Source organism: Halichoerus grypus, chromosome 8 (assembly GCF_964656455.1).
Source record: "Halichoerus grypus chromosome 8, mHalGry1.hap1.1, whole genome shotgun sequence".
NCBI lineage: Eukaryota > Metazoa > Chordata > Mammalia > Carnivora > Phocidae > Halichoerus > Halichoerus grypus.
In genome coordinates, this window is record NC_135719.1 from 32,452,859 (window position 1) to 32,479,063 (window position 26,205).

Consider the following 26,205-nt stretch of genomic DNA (forward strand, 5'->3'; position numbering starts at 1 on the left):
GGTGGGGTGAGAAAGGAGAAAGAGAAACTCATGAAAAGATAGGGGTGTTGATATATTTATCTAAAAAAATGGAGTCAAGAGAAATGCTTAAAAACCTGGGGATCGGAAATGGAGATTTCAGTTATAAAGATATTTTTCTTAGGATCATCTGGCTACCAAGGCCACTAACTCGTTTCCTATTTCGTTTTAAGACGCACACATACATTCATACCCACTCCACACCATTTCAGTGAACTGCATTTTGCTTACAAGTACCCTCTGCATTGCTTGCTCATGGATTCTAAATGGAACCTATTTATGTAAAAAATAAAATCATAGAGTGTGAGTCACTCTAATACCAGCAGTGCCTCAATCAATACCATTGCTGATTTAGTCCTATCGGGGCTCAATGTCCTATTTTCCAAAGAGTCAATCTTTCCCGAAGGATTTTTCACATTCAAAGGAGAGTTGGCAATTCTTGCCCTTTAGAAGCTGATAAAAAGGAGATAAGTGAGGGGCGCCTGGGTGGCTCAGTTGGTTGAGTATCTGTTGACTCCTGGTTTTGGCTCAGGTCATGATCTCAGGGTCATGAGATTGAGTCCCCTGTCTCAGGCTCCCTGCTCAGCAGGGCGTCTGCCTCCCTTCTCCCTCTGCCCACACACACTCTGTCTCTCAAATAAATAAATCTTAAAAAAAAAAAGAGGTAGGCAAGAATTGTAAAATGGTGCCAAACGTGTACAGGGGCCATAGTAGCCCTGGGGACATAGGACTGAGTAGATTCTGGGTAGAGGCTCTCTGGGCACAACTGTGCTCTGCATTTAGTGAGGCTTTTTTGGTTAATCAAAAGTGGGTTGCTTTTGAAAGAACACTTAAGAAACTCAGTCAAAATTATGAAAATCCTTTTTTTTTTTCTGAAGTTACTGGTAATTTAAACTTGTCATCTGAATGAATAGTGTTACAGCCTCATGGAGTAGGCGAGAAATGTCCCCATAGTGATGTTCTAGTCTTAGATGAAGCATTAGTGTGAAATATGTCCAAGTCAGTGTCCCAAAGTAGATCAGGGATGAAAACATATGATGAAAAGAATGTTACAGGCCTTATAAAGAATTACTAAAGAATTTGTATTATTTTGCTTACAGTAGATAAATTTGAGGGTCTACTAATTGGCTGAGGACATTTTGTAAGACTGACAACCACAGTGGGGATTTTCCTTTTAAGGTGTTTGCAGGTGAGCCAGCAGCTTTTCTGGGAGCCTACAGATATATTTCTCAATAAAAGTTCTATCTGGCTTGAGGTGTCTGAGGATCTGAATTCATTCATTCATTCATTCAATTCATTCATTCATTCAATTTATTCATAGACATTGCTTGTTACTTTCTCACTGGAGAGGAAACAAGGGAAATTGCCTTTTAGTACTAAAAGAAGCCTAAACAGTAAGGACCAATAAATGCCACCTGTGCCAGAGATTATTGGTAGGTTTTTCCCCTGGTCTTTCATGTAAAAATATTACTCTCTTTAAACACAAGCTGGATCTCTGTGTGTCTAGGTCTCTTTTGAAGTTCAGAATAAATCATGATTTTTAAAGAAATATCATGGTTCAGTTGTTCTTGCATGCACTCAGCTTTGACCTTATTTCCTCTGACTTTCCGAGTAACCTAAATGGGCATGTGCATCTAAAAATACCTGGAATTAAAATAAGCACACCATTTCACCAAAAGATACCCAAGGAAGAAAAAAAAATCAGTCTTCATATTTAAGTCAGTTAGTTCTTTTTTAATAAATTTGAATTCATTCATCAACAAGTTTCATATTGTATCTATCACTCAATTTTGCTGTTTTTTCATGTCAAATAATACCAAAAAATTACATCAATGTGCTTAAGCAAAATTGGGTTTTAATTTATCTTTACAATGAAATGAAATCAACATGGGAATTGATCATGACAGCAATCGCCTATTCCTACTAGAATAATCCTGTACTTACCTTGAACACACTTACTGACTTGTGAAGTAGAAATATGAGACAAGAATGATAAAACATGTTTATGGGGCTCACCCTAGGGAGAAGCATGTTACGTGAGCCACTCTCTGGGAGGTCACTGTTTACCCAGATGTTGGGAATTGAGTATTTTGGAAAACATGGCACCTTTCAATGCAGTAGAAGAGGTAATCGATCCAAGGCACACTAGCTAGTGTCCTGGGAAAATTTAATCCACCTGGGCAGCTCTTTGCCCCACGATTCAATGTTACTCTGACTGATGGCTCACATAAGATGAGAGCCAGAGTCAATTCCATGAGTAACAAAGTATTTCACCAATTGTTCGGTTTTGCTTACATAAAAATGGCCAGAAATATGGACTTGTTTTCAGGTGGAGCATTAAGTAAGAATTATGAGATGGTTTATAATTTCAAGCCAGGAGATTCCAAGTTAGACATATTCTCTTTTATCAAACACACCATTGTGGGACTAACACCAATGGGGTTATCTACTAGATGCTGAAAGTGAACACCTACAGCTGCAATGTGCCTGTCTCCTTAAAACCAGTCCCAAACATGTGTGGCATCACCTCTGAGATATCTCCTGGGTGAAAATGTTAATTCCAAAGCTGCACAGGGGAAAAGTGCCTTTAATCTGAATGACTGAATATGTCAAAAGTTCTGGGTGCTGGCATTAAAAACACATGATATTGCAGATGTACATGTAATCTTCAAACCTAACAGGAATACTATCATGACATACTTTCTAGTTCATTTATGATTCAGTGGGGAAGTGAATGTCTCATGGTATAGACAGTGAAACCCCTCTACAGTCCTGGGGTCGGTGAACAAGAATAACACTTGTTTTAAAGATTACTCAAGTCTTATCAGTCTTTCTCTGTAGGGATTTATGTAGTAGGGCTCTTGAGTTGTCTCAAGTATATCTGAATATGGGTAATAACAAACTGTCAGAGCAAGATTCTTCTGTACATTTTGAGCCCCTGTGAAGCATTTTGGAAAGACAGGACTACATAGAAAATTAACTTTTTATTACGTTCAGTTGTTGAGAAAGAAATATCATTATATTCCAAAATCATATTTTCTCTCCTTACTCAAGATGTCTGGACGTGGGTAACAGCCACCTCACATTAATGTCAGAGGTCCGGGTTCAGAATTCATCAATACGGCTCTCTCACTGGCTCCAGTAACTACTGTGGAGTAATGAGAGGTCATTTTAACAGAACAGAGAACCAAACTCAACTCTCTTCTGTCAGCACAGAGTTCTGCTTCTCAATATTTCTCACAACTTTTAAAAATGGAGAAGCTATAAAATAATTTTATTAGAAGAAAAGTAATTTTCTTCTGAAATGGAGTAAAGCAAACACATACCCAAGAATCTTAAAAAGTTGTTTTTTTTACAGAATATATGTTATGTATTTGTGTGTGTGTGTGTGTATGTATGTGTGTAGTTACAAACACTATTTATAGTATAGCTATTATGTTAACTTCATCGCAGTGTCTACAAAGTTGTGGATCCCAGTCTTGGTGCCAAATGCATATAAAAAGCTCAAAAGCTATTATGACTATACCATGCAAATTTATATCCAGAAAACCTTGGTAAGTAGACTGCAGCTCTTCTGAGCCCCATAGGGTCTCTGCCTTTGATAGTTGGGTACCTCAACTATGCATCAAAAAATGTTTTGAATCATTTTTCTCCCAGAAAGAATTAATGTCACAGTTCTGAATAGTATAAATTGTACACTTAAATCGATCATTGACTACTTTTGTCCATGTTCATTTGCATTTTGGGGTCCCTCTTCTGCATGTAGAGCTCACTCCTTGAATCACTGGATACAGAAAAAGATACCTGAAGTATTGAAAGGGATAAGGTCTTCACAAATGTCTTTTTTTTCTTTAACATGTTAACAATGATAAGGCCACTTACAAGGTTTTTCCCAATCTGTTTAACTTTTAGGATCCCTCATTGTTACCCATGGGGGGAAAAAACAAAAATTGTCAGAGAAAAGCCCAAGACCACTGGCTAGTCTCCAGATAAAAATAAAACCAGAGAGCAGCGGGTGGAAGAAGATGTTGAAGAAAGGTCGGAATGAAGGAGAGGAAAGGGTATAAAACTGGTCATTGCTTCTAGCATGAGATTTTGTGGGCTATGTTTTACCTGACAGTGGGTCTTAAACTGTGACAGACTCCCACAAATTAAAGGTTGTTACGGCCACCAAAGAAAAATCAAGTAGTGGTCAGCTTACGGTGATAGCCCACACCACATGCATCCTCAGGGAAGGTGGTATCTCTATCTATGCGGAGAAAACTAGTGCCAGCTAATAGAGTACTGGATGAGATTTTGGTCATTGGTTTAGGACAGAACAGAGAGGGTGAGGCATATGTGGCATGTTGGGATAAAATATTAATTTAGTAGTTCTTTCCTGAATATTTTGCTTTTTTTTTTTCTCCAAGTGCTTAACTTCACTGTGACATCTGTTTGTACAACTGTAGTCATTTCAGTTTATGGAGGCCTGTGATAGAAATATTGTTTACAAAAAATATATCATCTCTTTTTTTTCTTTAGAAAGATCTCATCTAAATAGTAAGTTAAGGTTGCGTCTATGAAACCGGTGCACCTTGTCTTGTTTCTACGAGCTTTAAAAAGTCCAAATACTGATGAGGCTGTGGATCAGAAGGAACCAAAAGTGAGTGTGTTTGTTGTCAGGTTGCTCTCCTTTGCCTCAAGAGAACGGTCATGGGTCACTGGGTGATGTGTGGTGTGTACTGGTCATGTTCCTGCAGCATCCTAGTTAGACTAGGAGTAGTTGGATGTGCTTATGAAATATGTCAGATACAGAAATAAAGGTATGAAGATGTTTCTTGGTTTCTGAAATTGAACAGTAGAAGTGTTTTAAGCTTCAATCTTAATTCTAGGTAACAGAAAGTAGTTACATCACGTAAAGGAAAATATGACATTGCATGCTGCCATGATAGCAAGCATTAAGAAAGAAAATTTTGGTAAATATACATATATATGCATATTATGCAAATATATTTTATATTAACATACAATGTTATAAGAGTGATTGATAACGTAAAGACAAGGGGGAAAATCATCCTAGATGGTTTTACCTTAGAGTAACAAATAACCTGAGACGTCTATGCTTTCTGTTAGTTATCAGGCCTAGAAATCCATACGAGATGTGGAGCACATTTTCAGTGATTGAAATGTCAACTAAACATTGCCAAAACATGCCACTGTGTTCCTGCATGACAGGTAAGCTGGATCCACTCCAAGTGAACAAAAGAATACACTGTACAACAGAGTACTTACAATGAGATGCCATTCATTCCTGATGGGTTTTCAAAAGATGGGCGTTCAGACATCAACATGGGATCTATCTATGTTTAAGACAACAGGTGAGCACACACCAGTGGCTCACTTCATCCACTAAACCAGTACGGAAAAAGTAAGCCCGATGAAAGTAAACCCCATCACCAAAAAAGCTGAAAAGCCTTTGCTTAGTAAACAGAAAGGATATGAAGTGTGTGACTCATTTTAAACTAGCAATATCACTGTATGAGTTTTTGAAGATTAACTAAGAGTTTCTTTCTGATTTTTAAACTAAAACATCTAACTTATGATAATAAAAAACACATTTTGGGATGATATTGTGTTTCACGCCCTCATTCTCAAGGCATAATATTTAGACGATGCTTGTCCCTTTCAATTAAAAAAGAAAAAACTATGACTTTCTTTAATATGCATCCTGTGTTAAATTGTCCATAGCTGCAAAATGTATATATGTATGTGTATTTGTTTGGCATACACATGGGTACTTATACCTGTGTGTATAAACATATACACATACATCCTCATATACACGTGTATTTTATATATATGCTGAGAAAGTTCACATATATATACAATTGCGTATGTATATATGTGTGTCTGCGTGTGTGTGTCTGTGTGTGTGTACAGGTATAAAAACTTGACAGGCAGAGTAATATTTCACTCAGTGTTAAATGAAGTCTTTGAAAAATCAAGTACAGTCACTCAGTTAACATAGTACAGCCAGTAAACTAAGTTGAAAAGAGAAAAAGTGAATGGAAACACGATCCTGGACCATCTGTCTATGGCATTCACATCGGTTAGATCAGGGATTTTAATTTTGAGCTGTGAAGACCTCCTCCGTAGATGGGTCTTCTTGTGCGGGATGCTTCTGTCCCCCATGTGTCGCCCATGCCCTTCCCTAGGCATGCTCTGTTTCCTGTACTGGATTCCTGAGTTGTCAAAGGGTCTTGCTGAATTCCTGGTATCGCCAACACTGCCCGTGACCTCATTCATTTCATTGTGAACCTCCAGTGACGTTAAGAGAATATTTCCATGAGCATCCACCTAATTGAAGAAAATACACATCGTTAGGCACCTAGCATGCCAGTAAATCTACTTTTCATATACAAACCCAGCACAGACTTATACCATGCAATCATGTCACATACATTATGAGAAACTGCACATCTGTCAAACCCAGCACTGTTTTCGTGGAAAATGTCATTTTGAAGGCTTAACTACAGTTTAGAGATTTTATTTCCTCAATTTAGAAATTCTCACATAGGAGATTAGATTAAATAAAGCGGGCTTTTTTAAATTGACATTTCCTATTATGGATACAAGTCCTTACTGAAGACAAAATTAAAGTACAAATTCCTTTCAAGATGTTGATTTAGGAAACCATTTTTCATAACTGGACACTGGATGAGAACTATACTTTCTCATCTTCTTTAGAGTCAGCTTGTCCCCTTTTCTGCCTCTACAAAAATATTCACACTACCATGGACAAACAAGGAAATACTCCTGTGATGAACGGACACTCCTGATGACTTTGATGGGGGTAGATACAGACTCCTACCCAAGTATGACCTCCTTGCCCAATCCTGGTCCTGGCAGGAGGCCTCCTTTTTAAGGACTATATTTAAGATAGACTAAAGTCCCCTCCCACATTGGAGCCAAACTTTAAAATAACATTTTATTTTGTGCTAAATACAGCTTCAGACCTTTCACGGTGATGTCGATGGTCCATTTGTTTATTTGCTCATCTGCCATGAAATTTCCATGGACCATAACTGAGGCTAGGGGTCCCCAGTGGAGTCCTTTCTAAGTGGTCTGTAATCCCCACTCTGAGCAGTGCCAACACCTCTCAGGGCCACGTGGCCCATTCCACATTCCCCTGGGTCTCACTGCTCTCCAGCATGCTTTATGTTATCCCACCCATCTTCATTCCTTTGCTAAAGGGCCATCTTCCTTGTCCTATCTTTGTCTGTGGAAAGCCTACCCTTTCTTCTAGAACTAGATTAAGTGTCTATGGCTTCTTCCATGAAACTTTCACAAAATTAGTTATTTTGTGGAGGAGTAATTTATTAATACATATTAATTTGTGTGTTCCCATCTTCTGTATACTTCTTAGTTTCATTAAAGGTATTGTGCTAGATATGAAGGAGGTGAGGTGTGGAGAGAAGATTCCCAGCTAAGAAGAGGCAGGTGCCTGTGCAGACCTCTGAGCAGAGCCAAGACGACAGGTGGGATGACTCCTAGACACCAAGGTAGCCCAGACACAGGAAGGGCTGCAAACATCTGGGGGCCACTCAGGCTCTGGTACAAAGGCACCAAAACAGACTCTGAGATGTCTACCCCGTGATTTGGGAGTACCATTCCATTATGCTTGGGGAAGGAGAGGTGTGGTCATCAGGATATCACCCCTTACTCCCCAGATCTGTGAGTATGTTGCCTTACGTGCAAAAGGGGCATTGCAAACATTGCAAAAGGGACACTGCAAACATATTTAAGCTTATGAACCTTACAATTAGGGAGATTAGCCTGGATTATTCAGGTGGGCCTAATCTAATCACATAAGCCCTCAAAAGTATAGGATATTCCCCAGCTGGAAGCAAGAGGGAAAGAGAGGTGCAGCAGAAGGTGAGAGCAGAGGGATTTGCAGTGTGAGAAAAACTGGATCCTCTATTGATAGAGGGCACTGCAGATAAAGCATAGGAAGAAATGGGACAGCCTCTAGGAGCAAAGACTGGCTCTGCCTGATAGCCAGGAGGGAACAGGGGTCTCAGCCCTACAATCAGAAGAAACTGTGGTCAACAACCTGAATCAGTCTGGAGATAGATCTATCCCCAGAGCCTCCAGAAGGGAACACGGCCACACAGACACCCTGATTTCAGCATCCTGAGACTCTCAGCAGAGAACCCAGCTGAGCCCCACTGCACTGGACTTCCGACCAACAGAACTGGGTGCTGTTTTAAGTGGCTACATTTGTGGTAATTTGTTGTGATAGCAATCAAAACTACTACAGGAGGAAAGAGGGAAGATTTCAGAGGAGAAATGCATTTGAATTGGGCCTCAAAGAATGAGTAGACATTTTTCAGCAAAAAGCAGAAAAAAAAAACATCACAAGCAAAGGCTTGAAAAATGACTGAACTGTTTTGAGAAAGGCAAACTAACTGAGTGGGACTTTGGAGAGAATGGATCCTGGCACATGCTAAGCTCACAGTTGATGGGACGATGGTCATTCTTATCACTGTCATTACCATCTTCCTAACATTTTATATTAAGAAAATACACCCCCCTGATGAACAGGAATGCACATTAGAGTCAAGCCAGTAAGGGTTTCTGTATATTGCATTAAGGAATTTCGACTTTACCTTCCAGGTAGTAAAAAGTAACAGTGATTTCTAGAGAAAAGTGACATTCTTCTGAACTACAACCCAAGCTGCAGAGTGAAGAGTAATGGATGCATTTGAGAGGAGGAAGTAAGGAGAGGGACCACTGTTGGAGTGCACCGCACTCCTGTTTCCTTTAGCGCAGTCTGAAGGAGAAATGCCAAGAGGCTGTGAGCAAGGCTCCCCTCTTGCCACTGCAGCAAATCCCAGCACTCCCAACACGTGCTGTGTCCACATGGCAGAGGTGCTCCGCCATTACCACTCATTTCTATATCTTCTCAGTGAAGAAGGTGGGAAAGGGATGGAGAGAGAGTTGCCTGCCACCTGCTTCCACCTGACCTCTTGGCCTTTCCTGAGCTCTCTGCAGAAACACTCACACCACCCATGCGGAGTGCAGGGGGGTGGGGTAGTGGCAGCAGGCACATGTTAGCCTGGGCTGTGCTTGGTTCTCCTCAGTGATGCTGCCTCTGAACTGTCGGGCCAGCCGTGCCATAGTGGGGAGACCGTGAAGACCTATGGTCTTCTTAGAATGGAGGACAGCAAGCCTGCGGGTGCTGGGAAATGCAAGTGGACCAAGAAGACATCCAGATACTGGGGAGAAGGCCCTTCATGGAGACCCATTCTTGGGGCTAGGGACAGAGCACTGACAGAATATTAGAGTTCTGCTTTTTGTTTTTGTTTTTTAATCCAGTAGAGGGAAAAACTCAAATGGGCCTTGTGTCTCAACAGTACCAGGAATGTTAGACCTTTGTAAGAATTTGGAACATGTGTTCCATATCTATTCTTTTTGTTTTCTTGCCCTGGAATGGTTAGCAGTAAAACCCTTACCAAAAAAAAAAAAAAAAAAAGTCTGTTTGCCTGTCTTCAGGATCAGTGAAGCCCCCAGTGGTTTGGGAGACAGTCTCTCACTGTAAGAAGAGGCTGTAGAAGGAGAAGCCTGAGACACACATTAAGGTGTGCCTGAAAGGGGGGCGCAACAAAGGAAAGGCCAGCAAAGGAGTGGGCACAAGCATGTCCTCTCTGCAAGTAGTCACTCTCCCTAAGAAAGGCGTGATTTGAACCCGGCTCACTTGGGCATCTTTTTCTTGAGAGGGAGTCAATCAGTGTATTTTAGCACTGCAATGAATAGGTGTGATACCCTACCAGATATCTGTTTTCGAATCATGACAGGAAATATATTAAGTTATCACTTAAGGGGATTTAACAAACTGAGATCACTTATCAAATCGGCTCAATTAGATCTTATTTAACTGACCGATATTTTAAATAGACCTTCTTAAACAGTAAGCTGATATATTTAAAACAAAATTTATCTAAATTTGAGCCAGAGAATAACCAAAGGTGGAAGATGCTTGCTTTTTTTAAGTCCTCACGTGGCATTTATACTTTCCAATAATAATAAATGATTTACTATATGTTAATTAGAACCTCAGAAGACTGAAATTATTTTCCTAAAGGTAGAAAAAAAAAACATCACTTAACTCTAAAAAATGTTCTTTCCATTTTATGTAATATTTTAAATACAACAAAACCATGAGATAAAAAGCCCAGTGGTCCACTTAGGAACGTGGATACTTCACTGGAGATATGCACATGAAGGGTCCAGACTTGTGGGATTGTTCATGTAAAAAAAAAAATTATATATCTGCTCTGTACCATGCCCTGTGCTAGGTGAGAGACCCTAATAGATGAATAAGAAAAGATCCTTACCCTTAAGGGGTCTAGCAGGTAAGAGTTTCAATTAATCACCAAGCACATTTAAAAAAAAATACTGCATAATGAACCTTAAGCACATTTTTAAATACATGCCATTAATACTGTCTTTTTTATTAAAAATGCCATATGAAAAGCTCCCTTTAATAAAATCTAGGCGATTATAAATAACCACTTTATAGAATTAAATACCAAATGAAGACAAGTCTTTTTTATAGGAAGGGAGGGGAATATTTTGTGAGAAGCTAATTCTGATCAATATCAATGATTCTAATGATTTAGCTTCACCTGACTTTAAAAAGATGCATTTGAGAACCTTCCCCTCTCTTCCCACCAGAAAAGTGAAAAAACACACCACATCAGCAAAAAACGGTGTTCTGATACCACTCATTCATGGACACACATTCCATGAGCATTTACCACATCTGAGCCATGGTGTGCATATTTTGGTCGATGTGAAAAATCAAATGCTGTTTAGCAGAGAAAGCATGGTGGCCATGTGAAATGTAACACGCCATTTCATAAATGCAGAGCATGTGCCATGGAAGTTGGGAGAACAGGGACAAAACCAATTTCTTGAAGAAGGGAGTGACAGAGGCAGGACAGACACAAGTAGAAGAAAAAAAAAATCCTGGGCAATGTCATAGAGAAGAGCATCTGGCTTAGGTCTTGAAGGAGGGGGAGATGTGGACAAAGAAGAAAGGGATTCTGGAAAGAGAGAATCCAAGGCAAAAAGATATACAGGGATTTTGGGAAGCATACAGGGAGAACGGAGAAAACACAAGAAATGAGGTCAACTGAATGTTGAGTTGATTTTTCAAGACTTAATGACAAATTTGTTTGAATCAATATCCTGTCTTCTCAAGTCCCTGTGGCCAGTGCTGTGCATTTGGGAAAGGACTTCATGAGGGCAGAGATCTAATTTTGTGTCCTTGACTCTAGTGAAGGAAACTTACCTTAAGGGAAACCAAACCCAATATCATCAATAATTTACAGAATTAGAGGGCTCTTGGGTGCTTTGGACATTTATGACTATCTTGCAGCTGTTTCAGGACACAGCTCTTGTGAGGTAGGTCTCAATAACCAACACTATTTCCCATGATTTCTATTTCAGAGTGGGTGAACACTTGTAATGGAAACAATAATGTTGAAAGCAACTTGAACATATATTGGATAATAAGAGCTTAGTGTAAATTAGTTTGGATGCTTCTGACTTATAGTTTTACATTTACATAGTTTTCATTTAAAAGTGAAGCAATGTGTAGAAAATTTCCAACAACATTATGAGAAGATTTTTTTTCTAAAAGAATTAAAGGAGTTATTAAAATGTGTTAAATCTTAGAAACCAAACATTTTAAACAAATATGTCCCCAAAAGATGCTAATCTTCTCCTATAATCTAAAATTTAAATCTTAAAACAGATGGAAGTGGTGTTGTTGAAACATAAGACTGAAATGCCCTGTATAGAATGACAGATGATGACTTGCATTTTTTAAAGCATTTCATGAAAAAAAAATTAAAGCATTTCATGAATACTTCATATTTTGAAGAGTTTGTGTCATATCTACTATAATTAGAATCAATGATTTTAATATAGTTTTTCTTCCTGCTCTATAACCTTGACAGGCACAAATATTCAAAGGTAGAAAACATTTCATGCAGAATATATCACAAAGGGGTTTTCATTTTTTTCTAGAATCTCTCACCAGAGTGGCACTTTATTGATACTCATTCTCTAATTACCTTCAAACTTCTATATAAGTAAAATACTCTATTAGAAAAATTTTAAAAAAAAGTATTTGTTATGTGAGGAAAGAAATCTTGCTCTTTAGTAAGAGGAATGATGTCAAGTCTGCAGCTCTAATACCTTGGAAGGAATTACAACTTTCTGCCACTTCATGAAATTCAAATACAATCAAAGACTAACTCTTGAGTATAGAAACAATTCAGGAAACCAAAGAGGTTATGCACAAATAAATTAAGGGCACGATTTACATTGCACCACTGGTCTGAGGAGAAACTAAGTGAATACATGAACAGTTTGAGCATTCATGCATCAACCACTAAGTTAAAATAATGTGCAACCACTGAATATAAGGAAAATCTACTTAAGGTTTTATAGTAAGGTCAATAACATCATCATCCCAAAGATAGTCATTGATGGCACAGATCCCTCTTGGTGGCCTGCAGAGCCCCCGAGGGTACCACCCTGATATCCCCTTATTGGATAGGAAAGGTGACCTCAGAAAAACAATGGCAGTGCAAATCCCTGTGGTCAGCCCAGTGTCCTCTTTCAGTCCAAGGACAGGTGCAGCCCTCTGAGCCCCATCTATAACACAGATGGGTTTCCCTGAGGTTGTTGATGGCCACGCTAACAAACAATCCTGAAAGATATCACTAAAAGATATCACTAAATTCTCTGTAATTGTAATTACAAAGAATTCTTGAAGGTGTTGGCCAGGTGCATAGTGACATTTCTGTTTTGCATGAAGTTTGTGATTCTTTTCTCGCTTTCCCTTAACTCATCCACATCACATGATATAAGCTTTTTGGGAGATTCATTTCCATCTGAAAATTATCACTAAAGTCTTAGATGTGGGTCAGCAATAATATTTAATGCTTATCTTTAAGAATATCAAATATGCATTTAAAACTAGTATCTATGAATTTGTATATCAACTTTAGACCTTGACAGCTGATTTACAATTATAGATTTTTAAAAATATGAACATATAAAGGCTTTAACAAAGCTGCTGGGAAAACACAGAAACATTTTCAGAAAAACAATAAAATGGCCTTGTGAATAAAATAAAATTTTCCTCTGCATCTGATTTATAATATAATATCTGATGTAAAATATTTTTCATATTCTGCTACTTTTCTCTGTGAATGTTAGAGGTGTTTCTGTTTTTGCTTTAAATTTTAAGCTTCACACTCAAAAAGGTATTTCTGCGGCACAACCTGACTGTTCTAAACCATCTCATTTAGAAGAAAGGAAACAATTTATGATCTGTTTAAATTATGAGGGAATTTGGAAAAACAGCAATGTATGTGTATGTGTGTCTGTATATCTGTGTGATGAAAACAATAATGATGTGATGAATTCCAGTTTCCTTGGAAACAGCATGACCAAAGCATATTGTGTATTCATAGTAGGATGCAGACGTATTTAGAAACATAACAGTGTGGTACTAAGTATATTTTCCAGTAAGAAGTTCAGGATAATTTTGCTTGTGGAAGCCTGATTTTTTTCACAGATCCTGAGTTTCTCTGACCAACTCTATTTATGTTTTGCTGAAGGGATGGGAACCATTTGCATTCATTTAACTGACTGCATTCATTCATGAATGTTTGTGAACCTATTCTGGGCCACCAGTGGTCTATGGACACAGCAAATACTCTAAGGAGCTGCTACATTTCTCTAAGGAACAGACCCATAACATGTACTAAGAGCATGGGAAAAAGCAAGGAAAGACCACAGGCTTGAGAAATAAGTAAGTTTAGCAAGAAGAATTAAATAATAAAGAAATGTAGGAGCAAGTGTAGCGTGTAAACAAGGAGAAATATATTTTTGAGAACTTTATGGGGTGCAAGAGGTAAAAAGATAAAGACAAAAATTACATAGAAACTATAATGTACTTTCATTAAAGTATTGTTTATAATTGCAATGACATATTGTTTTTATTTAAAAAAAATGAAATGACATGTAATTGCAAAGTTACTTTGTACCCGGAAGGATGTAAGGATGCTGAGCGGGGCTGGAGGGGGTGGACCTAATTTATGGTCTCTTTCTTAGTGTACAGCCCAAAGGCCTCCTAAAGCAATGCACCATCCTTGGCTACCACTATCTGGCCCTGCTAGGCTCTGACTTTTGCGAACACACCTGGCAGGGGACAGGGCCTGGGCAGATCTATGAGATCCCTTGAACAGAGCACAGTTCCTCCCTTGCACTAAGGACCTTGGACTAGGGGACTATGCCAGATAGTGGGTGGATGAGAGACGGGTCTGCCCACACTGTAAAAGAACAGTGGCGTGCTGGACAATAAAATTTGTAATTTTATCACTAAATGAATATTTCAACATTTTGGAAACATGCTTTTGCCTGTCAAGTTCAGAGTCAACATCCCACATGGTATTCACATGTTCTGTTCTTTTCAGAGGCAACTGGAAGCTTGTGGCTTCTCCAGCTTCTGCACTAATTTTGGTTTTATATAAAACTCCGTGACTTGCAGGAGGCAACATTTCAGGTTATAATCAAAAGCCCACACAACTACTTAAAGGTCATGCAAGTAACTGTAGTGACTGATGAGTGGTAGGAGCAGGGTGGGTCTGTGAAAGGCATGATGGGTGAGTGGTCAGGCTGGTGAAGGGCCTACCCGGTTGCTTTCACTCTTGGAACGATCATTCTTTGCCTTGGCTGTCTTTTCTGCAAGCTTCTTCTGCCTTTGAGGGCCTCTTCCAAAGAAAATGTAGTTGACAAAGGCATACTCCAGAAGGGCCAGAAACACAAAGACAAAGCAGCCCATGAGGTACATGTCAATGGCTTTGACGTAGGGGATTTTGGGCAATGTTTCCCGAAGGTGTGTGTTGATGGTTGTCATCGTCAGCACGGTCGTGATCCCTACAAAAGAAACAAAAGGGTGAGAGGCTGCAGTTTTGCAGCTCTATTCCTCAGTTTCACTTTTGTATTTTCTCAAACAGCTCAAAATAGTTGGAGATAGTAGATTGAATATTATTAGGTGACCAGAAAGCAACAGAGCATGAAACATGTATGGACATCAGGTCACCACTCAGGTCAGGAAGCTGACATTTCTGCTCCCTGGTGGGGCACCATCCCGTGGCACCTAGCTTAGAGAGAGAGGGAATGGAGAATATATGGAGATGTATAGGCAGCAAAGGAGAATGTGCTTTTTAGGAAAGTTGGAAGAAATGAAAATAATCCCAGAAATTAACATAAAACACTGTGTGTCTGGATGAGACGCTTCCAAGAAGAATGAATCTATGAAGACTCAAAAAAAAGGGTCACCTATGGCCATTAGTGAGGGCTCAGTGAGCCTGCCCGTCAAAAGAAAACAATTCTTACCACAATGCTTTATGAAAAAGGGGAATGAGGCAATGATTTTTATTTTTATTTTTTTAAAGATTTTATTTATTTATTTATTTGACAGAGAGAGAGAGACACTGAGAGAGAGGGAACACAAGCAGGGGGAGTGGGAGAGGGAGAAGCAGGCTTCCCGCGGGGCAGGGAGCCTGATGTGGGGCTGGATCCCAGGACCCTGGGATCGTGACCTGAGCCGAAGGCAGATGCTTAACGACTGAGCCACACAGGCACCCCGAGGCAATGATTTTTAAAACTGATAGTGGACTTGATCCAGTCCTGAGCTTAAAAAGAAAGGAGTACTTAAAAAAAAAAAGAGTACTTCAGGGAAGCTCCTGAGGACAGATGATTTCAGAGTCCTTTCCCTCCTCAACTAAGAGTCTATACAAGCTTCTCAGAACATGCGTGATGAAGTCAAGGGCTAATGAATCTTGCCATATTCTGGGGGAACTGACCAGATCCTTTTTTTTTTTTTTTAAATCATAATGTTGAATTCTCATAATGTAGTATGTGAATGATTTCTGTTTCCCTAACAGAGCTAAGTTCAGTCTCTAAAAACATGTAAGGACCATATTTTGCAATTATACCATAGCAATGGACATTTTTTTTGTTTTCAATACAAAGATTCCATATTGGATAATTTGAAGACACAGAAAGGAGGGGACATGTCGGTGACATGACTAGAGTTTGTTGAACTGAGTGAAGTCATACATGCAGGAAAGATATGGATTGCTCACTTCTTGGTGGGACAGTAAATACTACAGCTGACTTGCTCTCTCTTAAGACAGCTCCAAAGGGGGGTGCCTGGGTGGCTCAGTCTGTTAAGCATCTGCCTTCGGCTCAGGTCCTGATCCCAGGATCCTGGGATGGAGCCCCACGTCGGGCACCCTGCTCAGCAGAGAGCTTGCTTCTCCCTATCCCTCTGCTGCTCCCCCTACTTGTGCTCTCTCTCTGTCAAATAAATAAATAAAATCTTAAAAAAAAAAAAAAAAAAGACAGCTCCAAAGGGTCAACTCTTTTCTATCCATTCAACTAACTGGTGCCACTGAATGCAATTATCCCTGTGTCTTCAAGGACCCAATGGAGAGAAACACTTCCTCCTCATTGCTATTCATGCCTTCCGTCAAAAAGGAGACTTCTGAAAGTGAGAGCTTTAGCCATGGTCCCTCAGCCACAGCAACCTGAAAAATATGATGTCACTGAGGCCAGGGGACAGTGCAGGCCAGAGAGGTCAGTGTTCCCAAGATACAAGGCACAGCCCAGACCACCTTTACATATGATTCCACCAAAGGCACTTCTCTGAGCCCCCAGATCCCACCCAACTCTCCAGTGGAGGGTTTGTATTTGTTAAGCAGCTTAATTTGATGCCCTCCGGGTTCCCATCCCATCGCTGGAGGTAAGAATCCTTATCCTGTGTGTCCCACAGAGAGAACCTCTAGACCACAGATCTCTACTTGCTCGGGACCATCTGGAGGGCAGGGAATAAAGCCCAGTCTTTCTGTCACTAGCACATGCTTTCCTTCCACCCACCTCTAAACTGCTATGAAAAGTAGAGGAGGGAACTGAGGCACTGAGAAACTATTTTTGTGTATAACTGCAAACCATGATAGCTTATGGAATATATGGAAATCGAATATGTCAGAATATTTTAAGATTCCCCTTTAAAGTAACATTCATGTGCACCTGGGGACTTTTAAAATTCGAAAATGGCAATGGGATGATTACAGTTTACAAATAAATGTGAAAACACCATGCAAACTCTCCAAAATTAGGTGTTCTCACCATTATTCAAAAATTTTGTAATTTTGCTGCCACAACTTTTTTTCCTTCCAAATGTACTTGGAAAGCATGAATGCTCTGGTTCTCTCCAGTTGACTCTTGTGGCTCTCCAGTTGACTATTTTGAACAGACATGTATGACACAGGCCTTAGTGGATATCCTGGGAAATGGGCTGAAAGAACACAGGGATAGCAAGAGCCAGCATATGTCACAGGCACTCAGCCTGGGAAAAGCAGCCCTGAGTAAAATGGGACAGCAACCTGGCTCAGGCCCATCAGCTCAGGCTCGAGGAGTATGGTTTTGGGATGAGTGCTCTGTTTGGGCTCACATTAGCTCTTAGTTTAAAAGGCCAGTACATTTACTAATTCTCTGTATCATTTTACTTCCTATCTAGATATTGCGGATGATGGTGGACTGTAGTGATTCACAGACCTGGATGGTACAGCCACATGGCCCAGGCCAGAGTCCTAGCTCTGCCACTTCCCAGCAGCATGACCTGAGCCCTGATGGTCCACACCATTGTCTACAGCTGATGTGAAGTCTAAATGTGATGCCTGAAAACCATTGGTGATATGTTAATAACGGTAACTGGCAGTGTTAACACTAATAACAACAAATAATCGTATTTATTATTATCATTACAGAAAAATAAATTATTCAGTAGATTCTGGCTTCCTGGAAAGAGATCCACAGCCATAGCCTTGCTTTGAGCTTCCGCCCTCCAAGGGGCCCATCCAACTGCAGTACAGGAGATGACTGAATGGTGCTTTCCATGTTCTTTGTACACTGATCAAGCTGTTCAGTCTTTCTACTAATTGTTAGCCTCAAATTATTTCTCATTTAGATTATGCTAATATCATATTTGAAAAACTGCATTTATACAGATGACTATGAAATAAAAATATAATTTGCTTCATTTAATCAAAAGATACTTTATTTCTCTTCTTTGTGATCAAAATAATGTGGCCTAAATTATTTTAGTTTAAATTTTCCCTTTCAAAAGGACCGGTACTATTATTCACTATTATTCACTTCAGGTTTTTGAGGAAGATCACCTAATTACACCTCCCAACTTTGCAACCTGATGGCTTGTAACACTAACAATTCAACAGATCTGGGAGTCAGCCCCTGATCAGTAGAAGCATAAAACCCTGAAGCGCACAGAACAGCAGTGCAACACAGCTTCGTGAAGGACCAGCATTTCCCTTCTCAATAGAGAGACAACCCCAGACAACTGCAGGTCCAACAGAGCCCTCGCCAGAGAGGGTGTTCCATGGACATCTTTGCTGAACACTCCTCTGCACCGACCTGTACCTCTAAGATCTCTTTCAGAAATGAGGTGCATTCATCAGCAGCCATTCAGGATGCTGATAACAGCACTCAGAGCATTTCAAAGGTGTGTTACAAGACAAGACAGGTGGAAAAGGGCTGGGGTAGGAGAATTTCTCCAATTAAAGCCCCCAAACCATAGCCATATCTTCTTAAAGAGGCACAGAGCACATTAGCATTTTAAAGATTCTGAGGGATCCCTCAATAGTAATAATTAATAATAGTTCTTGCTTAGCTTTTTTTTCTTTTTGATCCTTTTTTACAATGTAATAGACAAGATGACTCTTGCATGTACTGTCTACTGACACCATAGGAGTCACCTGTAGTGGTTAAGGGAGAGAATCCTGGAGTCTGACTAACTGGATTAAAATCTTTCTTCTGACGCTTAAAATGTCATATGACTTTGTACCAGTTATGTAGCTTCTCTGTACCTAATTTTCCTGCTCTGTCAAATGGGACCAATAACATTGCTTATTGTGCTATGGATGTTCTGTAGAACAGGTAAGGTAACCCCATTAGTGGCCTTGCAGAGAACCTGGTACCTGAGTATTCAGCAAATTTCAGCGTTAATGATTATTGTGTTGCTATTCAGTGTTCATGACCCTGTGATATACTTTCCCTTAGTTATTGGAGGTGACCTGGTGACATTTCTTGATCCCTGCAGACCCAGGCTCAGAGACCCTGTTCTACATAGGCAGAAGGTGGGACAAAGGGAGTGAGCACGCTGGTATCCTACATTGAGAGCTAGACCTGTTGGACTGTTGTCTGCTCAGACCTGTGGCCCTAGGGTCACAGCTGCCTTCCAGACCCCCAGGCCTCAGGTTCATCCGGACACTGGCAAATGCCCATTCACTTCTGCCTCTGTACTCACATCTGCCTCCCAGACTTGTGACATCTGTCAGAACCTGGCACTCCTCCAGTGGTGAAGCCTTAGCAACTCTGGGCAGACCATTCCTTTGTCCTAGCAAAGCCATAACAGGATGATTTAGGTTTATAGTCATAATGCTGTTCTGTTGGAAAAAAATGGAATCTACTTTCACATACTGTAATGAGGTTGGGTTGACTACAACTCACTTCAGATAGATTATTTAATATTGTGGAAGACAGTGTCTTACGATTAAGGAGCTATAGAATGTGTATCTAGAAAATTTAGAAATTCACATTTTCAGTACACCTCACTCCTATTGATGCTAGATAATTACAGTTCTTTGGTACTTATATTTCTCTACTTATCTCAATAATGACAAATTCTCCAAGGCCAATTCAATGTGAAACTCAAGAAGCTTTAGCTTTAGAGCTCTACTTGCATAGTCCTCATCCAGACTTGGGGTGGGGTCTTAGAAATTTTATATTTGTCTATTTTATATTCTCTTTCTTAAAGAGAGACTCCGAAAATGTATAAGCTAACAGGTCTGCAAAATTTAGATCTGCCCCTCTAAATACATTTTAGTTCTGCTTTTCCAGGTGAGAAGAAGAGAAAATTATTTAACGAAGAGTAATCTAGTAACATTAAAAAAAAAGGAAGGGGGAAACTTACAGAAAGGACTATTGCAACAGGGTAACCTCTGCAGGCCATAGAAAAGTCCTGGAGATCTTTTTGAGGGATGCTTTTCTTACTAGACCCATTAAAAATACATAACAATATAGCGCTTTTAGTTTTTTGATACTTTCTTCTTTTCAAACTACCTTTTTATTCAGCTAACACTTTTAGGAATAGTTACCTGATTTCCTATGTGTTAATCTAATCTTGAATGTAACTCTGCCAGTCACCTATCTGTGAGTCTAAACCAGACATCCGCATACACACATGTACACACATTTTCCTAGGGAAAACAGTGTCAATCAACTTGAAGTCCTGGAAAAAGATGAAAAAAAAAAAAGGGGGGAAGAAAGAGGGATAACTGGAACCCTGAATTCTTATGGTTCTCTCTAAGCTAATTTATCAGCAAATGTATTGATAATTATTTTCCATCAATTTTTAAAAGTATTATTGATAATTTTGCTTTCAGGAATTGAATTCAACCATCCCAGAGAAGGGATGCACTAGATAATTGCTCTTCAGCTCTATACTTATCTAAAATGTATTTAAATGATTATTTCATTCATGCAGCTTCATAATAATTAGCTGAATAGAGAATAATGTTTTTTTTTGAAAATATAAGCCTTCCTTTAATAATTTAAAAATATTAAAAATATTATTAGAACCTATAAAATATATTGTACATTAGCTAATAATCCAGTTGCCAAATGACCAGTGGCCAGTACAGATCACTAGCGCTCTTGAGAATCGCTCAGAATCTAATCACATATTTAAATGCTCATTAAATTGTGTAATTCCAATTACATGCTATAATATTTGACTATTTTTCTGACTTAAAAAAGATGAATACCCAATTAATCAAGTCTTCTTTCTGGGCCACAGAACAATTTTGAACAGGAGATGTTAATCCTTGCTTTAAAATTAGTGTCAAAAATAGTTTTATTATGCAAATATTCGGCAAGCATATTTTCCCTTTCATTGGCATGAAAATTCACATTTGAGCCTTATAATTAAATTAACACATCAAGGGAATCATGCATGAAATTATTGTTTCAAGATAAAAAGTGACTGTATGGGCAAGACTGGTGTCATGATGTCAAAAAATTGTAGTTGAACTATAGCCTCTGAACTTCCTTAATACTGTAATGATACGGTTACTTTACATTTTAGATATCATTTAAAAATAGCACATACCAAGGGCAACTCTAGCTGCAGATGCATCATAATTGATCCAGAAGGACACCCATGAGAGAATCGTAATTAATATAGAGGGCATGTAAGTCTGGAGAATGAAGTATCCAATGTTTCTCTTCAACCGAAAGCTCAGTGAGAGCCGAGGATAGGCACCTACGGTAAAGAGACAAAGATTACACTGGAGAAAAGACATAGCAGACAAAGAGTTTGCTTTGACCTCCATTGTTCAACAGCATGCATTTGAAAAGCTCATGAACTGAGAGGTGGCCACTGCAATTTGCTTCTGTCTGCCTAATGGTATTTACAGAAGAATTGGGAGGGGAGTCCATTTTAGTCTATAAGAGAATATTGAGGATACTTTTCTAAAGCCAAGTGCTCAGCTGAGGACCATCCCTGGGAAAACTTTGGGAAAGTATTTAATTTAGAATACAGAATCATGCCAAGTATCTTGTTCATTGTTTAATTAAGGACTGTTCTCTTCTCCATTGTAAATAGGGGAGATTTGGCTCAAGGTTTTATTGGGCAAAATGGCTTTTACCAGTTGTCCCTTCCGCCCATCTAGAGCAACACTGTACACAGATATGTGAATTGCTGATCCTCATCTAAGGACACCTCCGGGCTACCCTGAGAGCTGGAGAGGCACAGACACAGGGGCCAGTGTACACTGCGATGATCTACTCTGACCACAGACAAGGCATTAAGGAGAGCCTCAGAGAAGCACCTTATTCGCTTTCTTGTAAATGAATCCCAGTGCTAATCTGATGTGTGCATCTCACTTAGGACACTTTTGGAACCCCACCATCACAAGGTAAGAAAATCGCCCACTGATTATGTCACATTTTGTTTTATATTTGCCAGCTCTGTTTTATTTTGCTTTTCTTAGAGCAAAGCAAGGGTAGTCTCCATTTCTTCCTGTCCACTTCAACTGTCCGCTGTATCAGTCCCAAACCTCCCAGCTCCTGATCTAGAGTCTAGTGAAGCTGCTGGAAGGACAACCAGTGAAAACTCAATGATCTTTGCTAATCACCAACTTCCTTGCCTCTTTCCCTCCCACCATCACTGATGGACGGTGCTCCCTTCCTGAGATCACTGTACCTTGCTTCTCTTGACCTCCTTCTACTCCAAGACTGACAAGCTACTACTCTCTTCCTGCACCCAAATATATGCATTTTCCAGACTTCATTCCATGCCTTCTGTGTTTGTCCCTACATTCTTTTCTTTAGCCGCCTGATTTACTCATACGACTATTAGTTCTATGTCGAAGATGAAGACTTATCTCCAGGGTTCTAATTTGGTATCAACTATTTTCAGTCAGAATTATATAAAGGAGAAAAGAAGCCACCTAAGAGACTTAGCACCTAAAGGCTGACAATCTGTGAAGTTTCTTCCAGTCGTTTTTGTGTGTATGTAGAATTTCTTTTACATAGCTCTGATCAAATGCATATAGCATACTGTCATCAGAGCATAAACATTTTCATACTTATTCAAATTATTTGTAAATACAATTTAAAATTCTTCCAAATTTTCCTTCAAATATATACATATGTACTCTAGTTTATAAATACATTTTCCTGAATGCTACAAATTTAGGTTATTTCCATTTTTACAAAACTATAAATAATATTCTTAAGAATATACTTGAGTAGTCCTTTTCTATATTTGGACTTATTTCCTTAGGATGAATATGCCAAAAGAGGAATTGCTGGGCCAATGTTTAGGCTTTTGATACTTATTGCCAAATTACTTTGCCTAAGAATCATGCCAGTATACACATCACTATGAGCACTTTATAGAATTGTCTATCTCACCTTGTAAACATGACAATGTTCCATAATATTTCTTAAAAATAACTTTTGCTAATTTCTTTGGGAAAAATTTTCCTTTCCAATCAATTTCTTTAACTGCATACTTCCTAAATATCTGTTTTTTTCTCTGTATTTAAGCTCATAAATGATCTGATTATACTATTTATTCATTTTTCTCATTTTTTGTTCCTCTTATTGTTTTCACGTATTCATTTAAGTTCTTTTGATACTAATCCTTGTTTGTATTGTCTGCAAGCATTTTCACAGTTGTTTGTTTTAAAACTTGTAATGGATTTGAGTGGGGGACATATAAATACTTAAATTTTTTGTATATAGAATTTATCCATTCTTTTTTCCTTGTTATTTTTAAAACTTGTTTTTAGGCTTAGGTAAGTTCACAATAGAAGTTTAACCACAAACCTACTTTTAAGGTTGGTAATTATTTCAGTGTTCAATGTGAAGTGTACATGTACATTGATTTTTATTCCCCAAACAGCTAACCAATCCTCCCAACACCATCAGTGGAATAAAATTTCCTTGACATAGGTTTGATAGATTCTATTATTGTTTTATATTACATTTTATGTATATGTGGATCATTGGCATGATGTGCCATTGAGCCAGGTCAGAGCCTCATTGTAGGCTTTCCCATCTCCAAATCCCTGGCCCTATGATCCATCCACACATTCCTGAAGCACAGCATGGACACTCACTGTCAACCCATACTCAAAATCTTCTATGGCTCACTGCTTTCTATAAAGGTCCAAATATGCATCTGGGAATTTTAGTGTCTCCAAAATGTTTTCCCAAATTAACTTCAGTTTTATTTTCTACTATGTCTCTTCATTAAACAGACCATTTTCTAGCCCAAAGAGTGTCCTCACTGCCTCAAAATAATTGTCCATATTTCTTGCCCCTGCTGATTCACGCATACTTTTCCCTCCTTAAGAAATGTCTTTCCTTATCCACACTCCAAAACCTTGGTCAAATGCCACATCTTCCATGAATCCTTTCTTCTTTCCTCCAAATAGAAGTCATTACCTTCTTGAGTCATTTTCTTTTTCATTAAAATTATTACTATTTAACAAGGCAAGATCTTCCTTAGTACATTCTACAGTCCCCAAGGCAGAGTTTGTGAAGTGATGTATTTTTCATATACTGTGATGCCTAGGTAAATGTCTAAACTATCATAGGTTATCAACAAATACATCTGTTTGCATGAAAACAGGAGTATTTGGTTTAGTTATGTGACTTTCTAACAAGTGTAATACTCAAAAGATTCAATCTTTATTGAATCTTAGTTTGAAATCCCACAGCAACTTCAATATCTTTACTGAAGTAACTTCAATGTTGGATCGTAGTTTGCAATTTCATGACAATCTCATGCTTTACTTATCACTTATCACTTTTCTCTTGTTTCAGATATGTCTCACTATATCAACTATACTTACAATAGTTTCTGTATTCATCAGGATAAGTTGACTTATGTTGCAATAACAAAAGGCCCCCCCAGGTCTCTGCAGCTGACAACAAGGATTTTTTTTTTCTTGTGCTACATATCCACTTATGCTGTATCTGGAGCACTGCTGGATATTGTGGTAGAAGTGCTACACTCAGCTGCCCTCACATTTCCTTGTCTAAAGCAAATCTTACTGTCAATCCTTATGTCACTGGAGAACAGTTTAGTCCCCTCCCAGCGGCGAGCAACAGATATTTTTTGAGTAAAAAATTAATCTACCATATTCCTCAACTTTCCATTTTTAAGTCAACTTTCCTAATATTTCCCGAAGTATACCTTCTTCAGGGAAACCATTCCCAACAGAGGCAAATATCAATACTTAAGTAATGAAGTACAATTGAGGCTGTTGGGAATTCTTGTCCCTATAACATGGAGGCTAATGACATGAATGCATAGTCAAACATTTAGAAGATCATTATAGACCTTGAGGAAGGGAATACTAATCTGATTTCAAAAATACCTGAATCTCTGAAAATTTGCCAAGATATAACACAAAACTTAGAATAACACAAAATTCATAATACAGAACTTAGAAAATTAAGAAACATACCATTTTCTTATGTATTTGTCCAGTAAATATATTCTACTTGTCGAAATTGAAGTGCCACTTCAAATCAAAACAAGTATTAGGCACTCACCATATGCCCTCTCCATTCTAGTCTCATAATTCAGATGTGGGAATGGTGAATGGAGCAGACAACAAAGATGAAAAAGAAGAGGGTCTACACTCTCAACTAGCTCCAATTAATCCATGTCAGAGAGACTCATACAGACTGACCTTGGTAAACAGAGGTAAGAGCCACGCTGGAGATACAAAAATATTTTAGAGCATGAGAGCTGGTGATGCAAGAGAGGTTTCATGGCATCTGAACTGAAATACTATTCCTGGTTGGATAAAATTTTTTTTCAGTCAGGAAAGCCTTCAAGGTAAGACTCAGCTGGGCCAAATGAAGAAAAGCCTTTCAATATGCCATGAGAAAGAGACCTCAGAATGTTAATAAACACAAGAATTCTCAGAGATGTTGAGACATGTTCTAGGCTAAGGCCTTTGCCATTTGATATGCATCCTAAAGAGCACATAAAAGTCTTCTTGTAGCTCTGTTAGACAAAGTCCTTACACTGCAGGGCAAATGCCATAATGTATGCTGTATCTATGGGAAAACTCCCCACATGATCATAGCTAATGGTTAATGAAGTTGAGAAGTAATGAGTCAGCTACAGAAAGATATAGCCTTCAAAACAGCAATAGAAGCTTAAAAATTACAACAGAAAGGCACAGAAGCCCTAAAGCCTGTGTGCCAATGCAGATGTGGTCAGGTTCCCAAGTAGGTGCTGAGCCAACAGACAGAGGAACAGTCCCTGAACACAAGTGCATTGTTCCAGTTCAGAGCTTCCTTGGCAAAATTACCTAACAAAGATGCTGATCTCAACCTTTTCTCCCTAGATGCACTAAAAGTTATGCCAAAAACAAGGCTCTGGATATTTAATCTAGCCTAAATTAATATTGCTCTCTAAAGCATTAATATTGTTGAAGAACTCATAAA

General features: G+C 38.9%; 1 protein-coding gene across 2 annotated transcripts in view; it reads right to left on the reverse strand.

The window, feature by feature from the left end:
• Positions 1–2,018: 2,018 nt before the first annotated feature.
• Positions 2,019–26,205, reverse strand: part of GABRB3 (gamma-aminobutyric acid type A receptor subunit beta3) — a 248,134-nt gene continuing 223,947 nt past the window's right edge. For both annotated transcript variants that reach the window (XM_036083608.2, XM_036083613.2), the window contains exons 7-9: positions 21,338–21,490; positions 14,774–15,018; positions 2,019–6,354 (exon numbers count right to left, since the gene is read on the reverse strand). In XM_036083608.2, the coding sequence (XP_035939501.1) occupies positions 6,013–6,354; positions 14,774–15,018; positions 21,338–21,490 (740 nt within the window). In that variant the 3' untranslated portion in view covers positions 2,019–6,012. The remainder of the gene's footprint in view (positions 6,355–14,773; positions 15,019–21,337; positions 21,491–26,205) is intronic.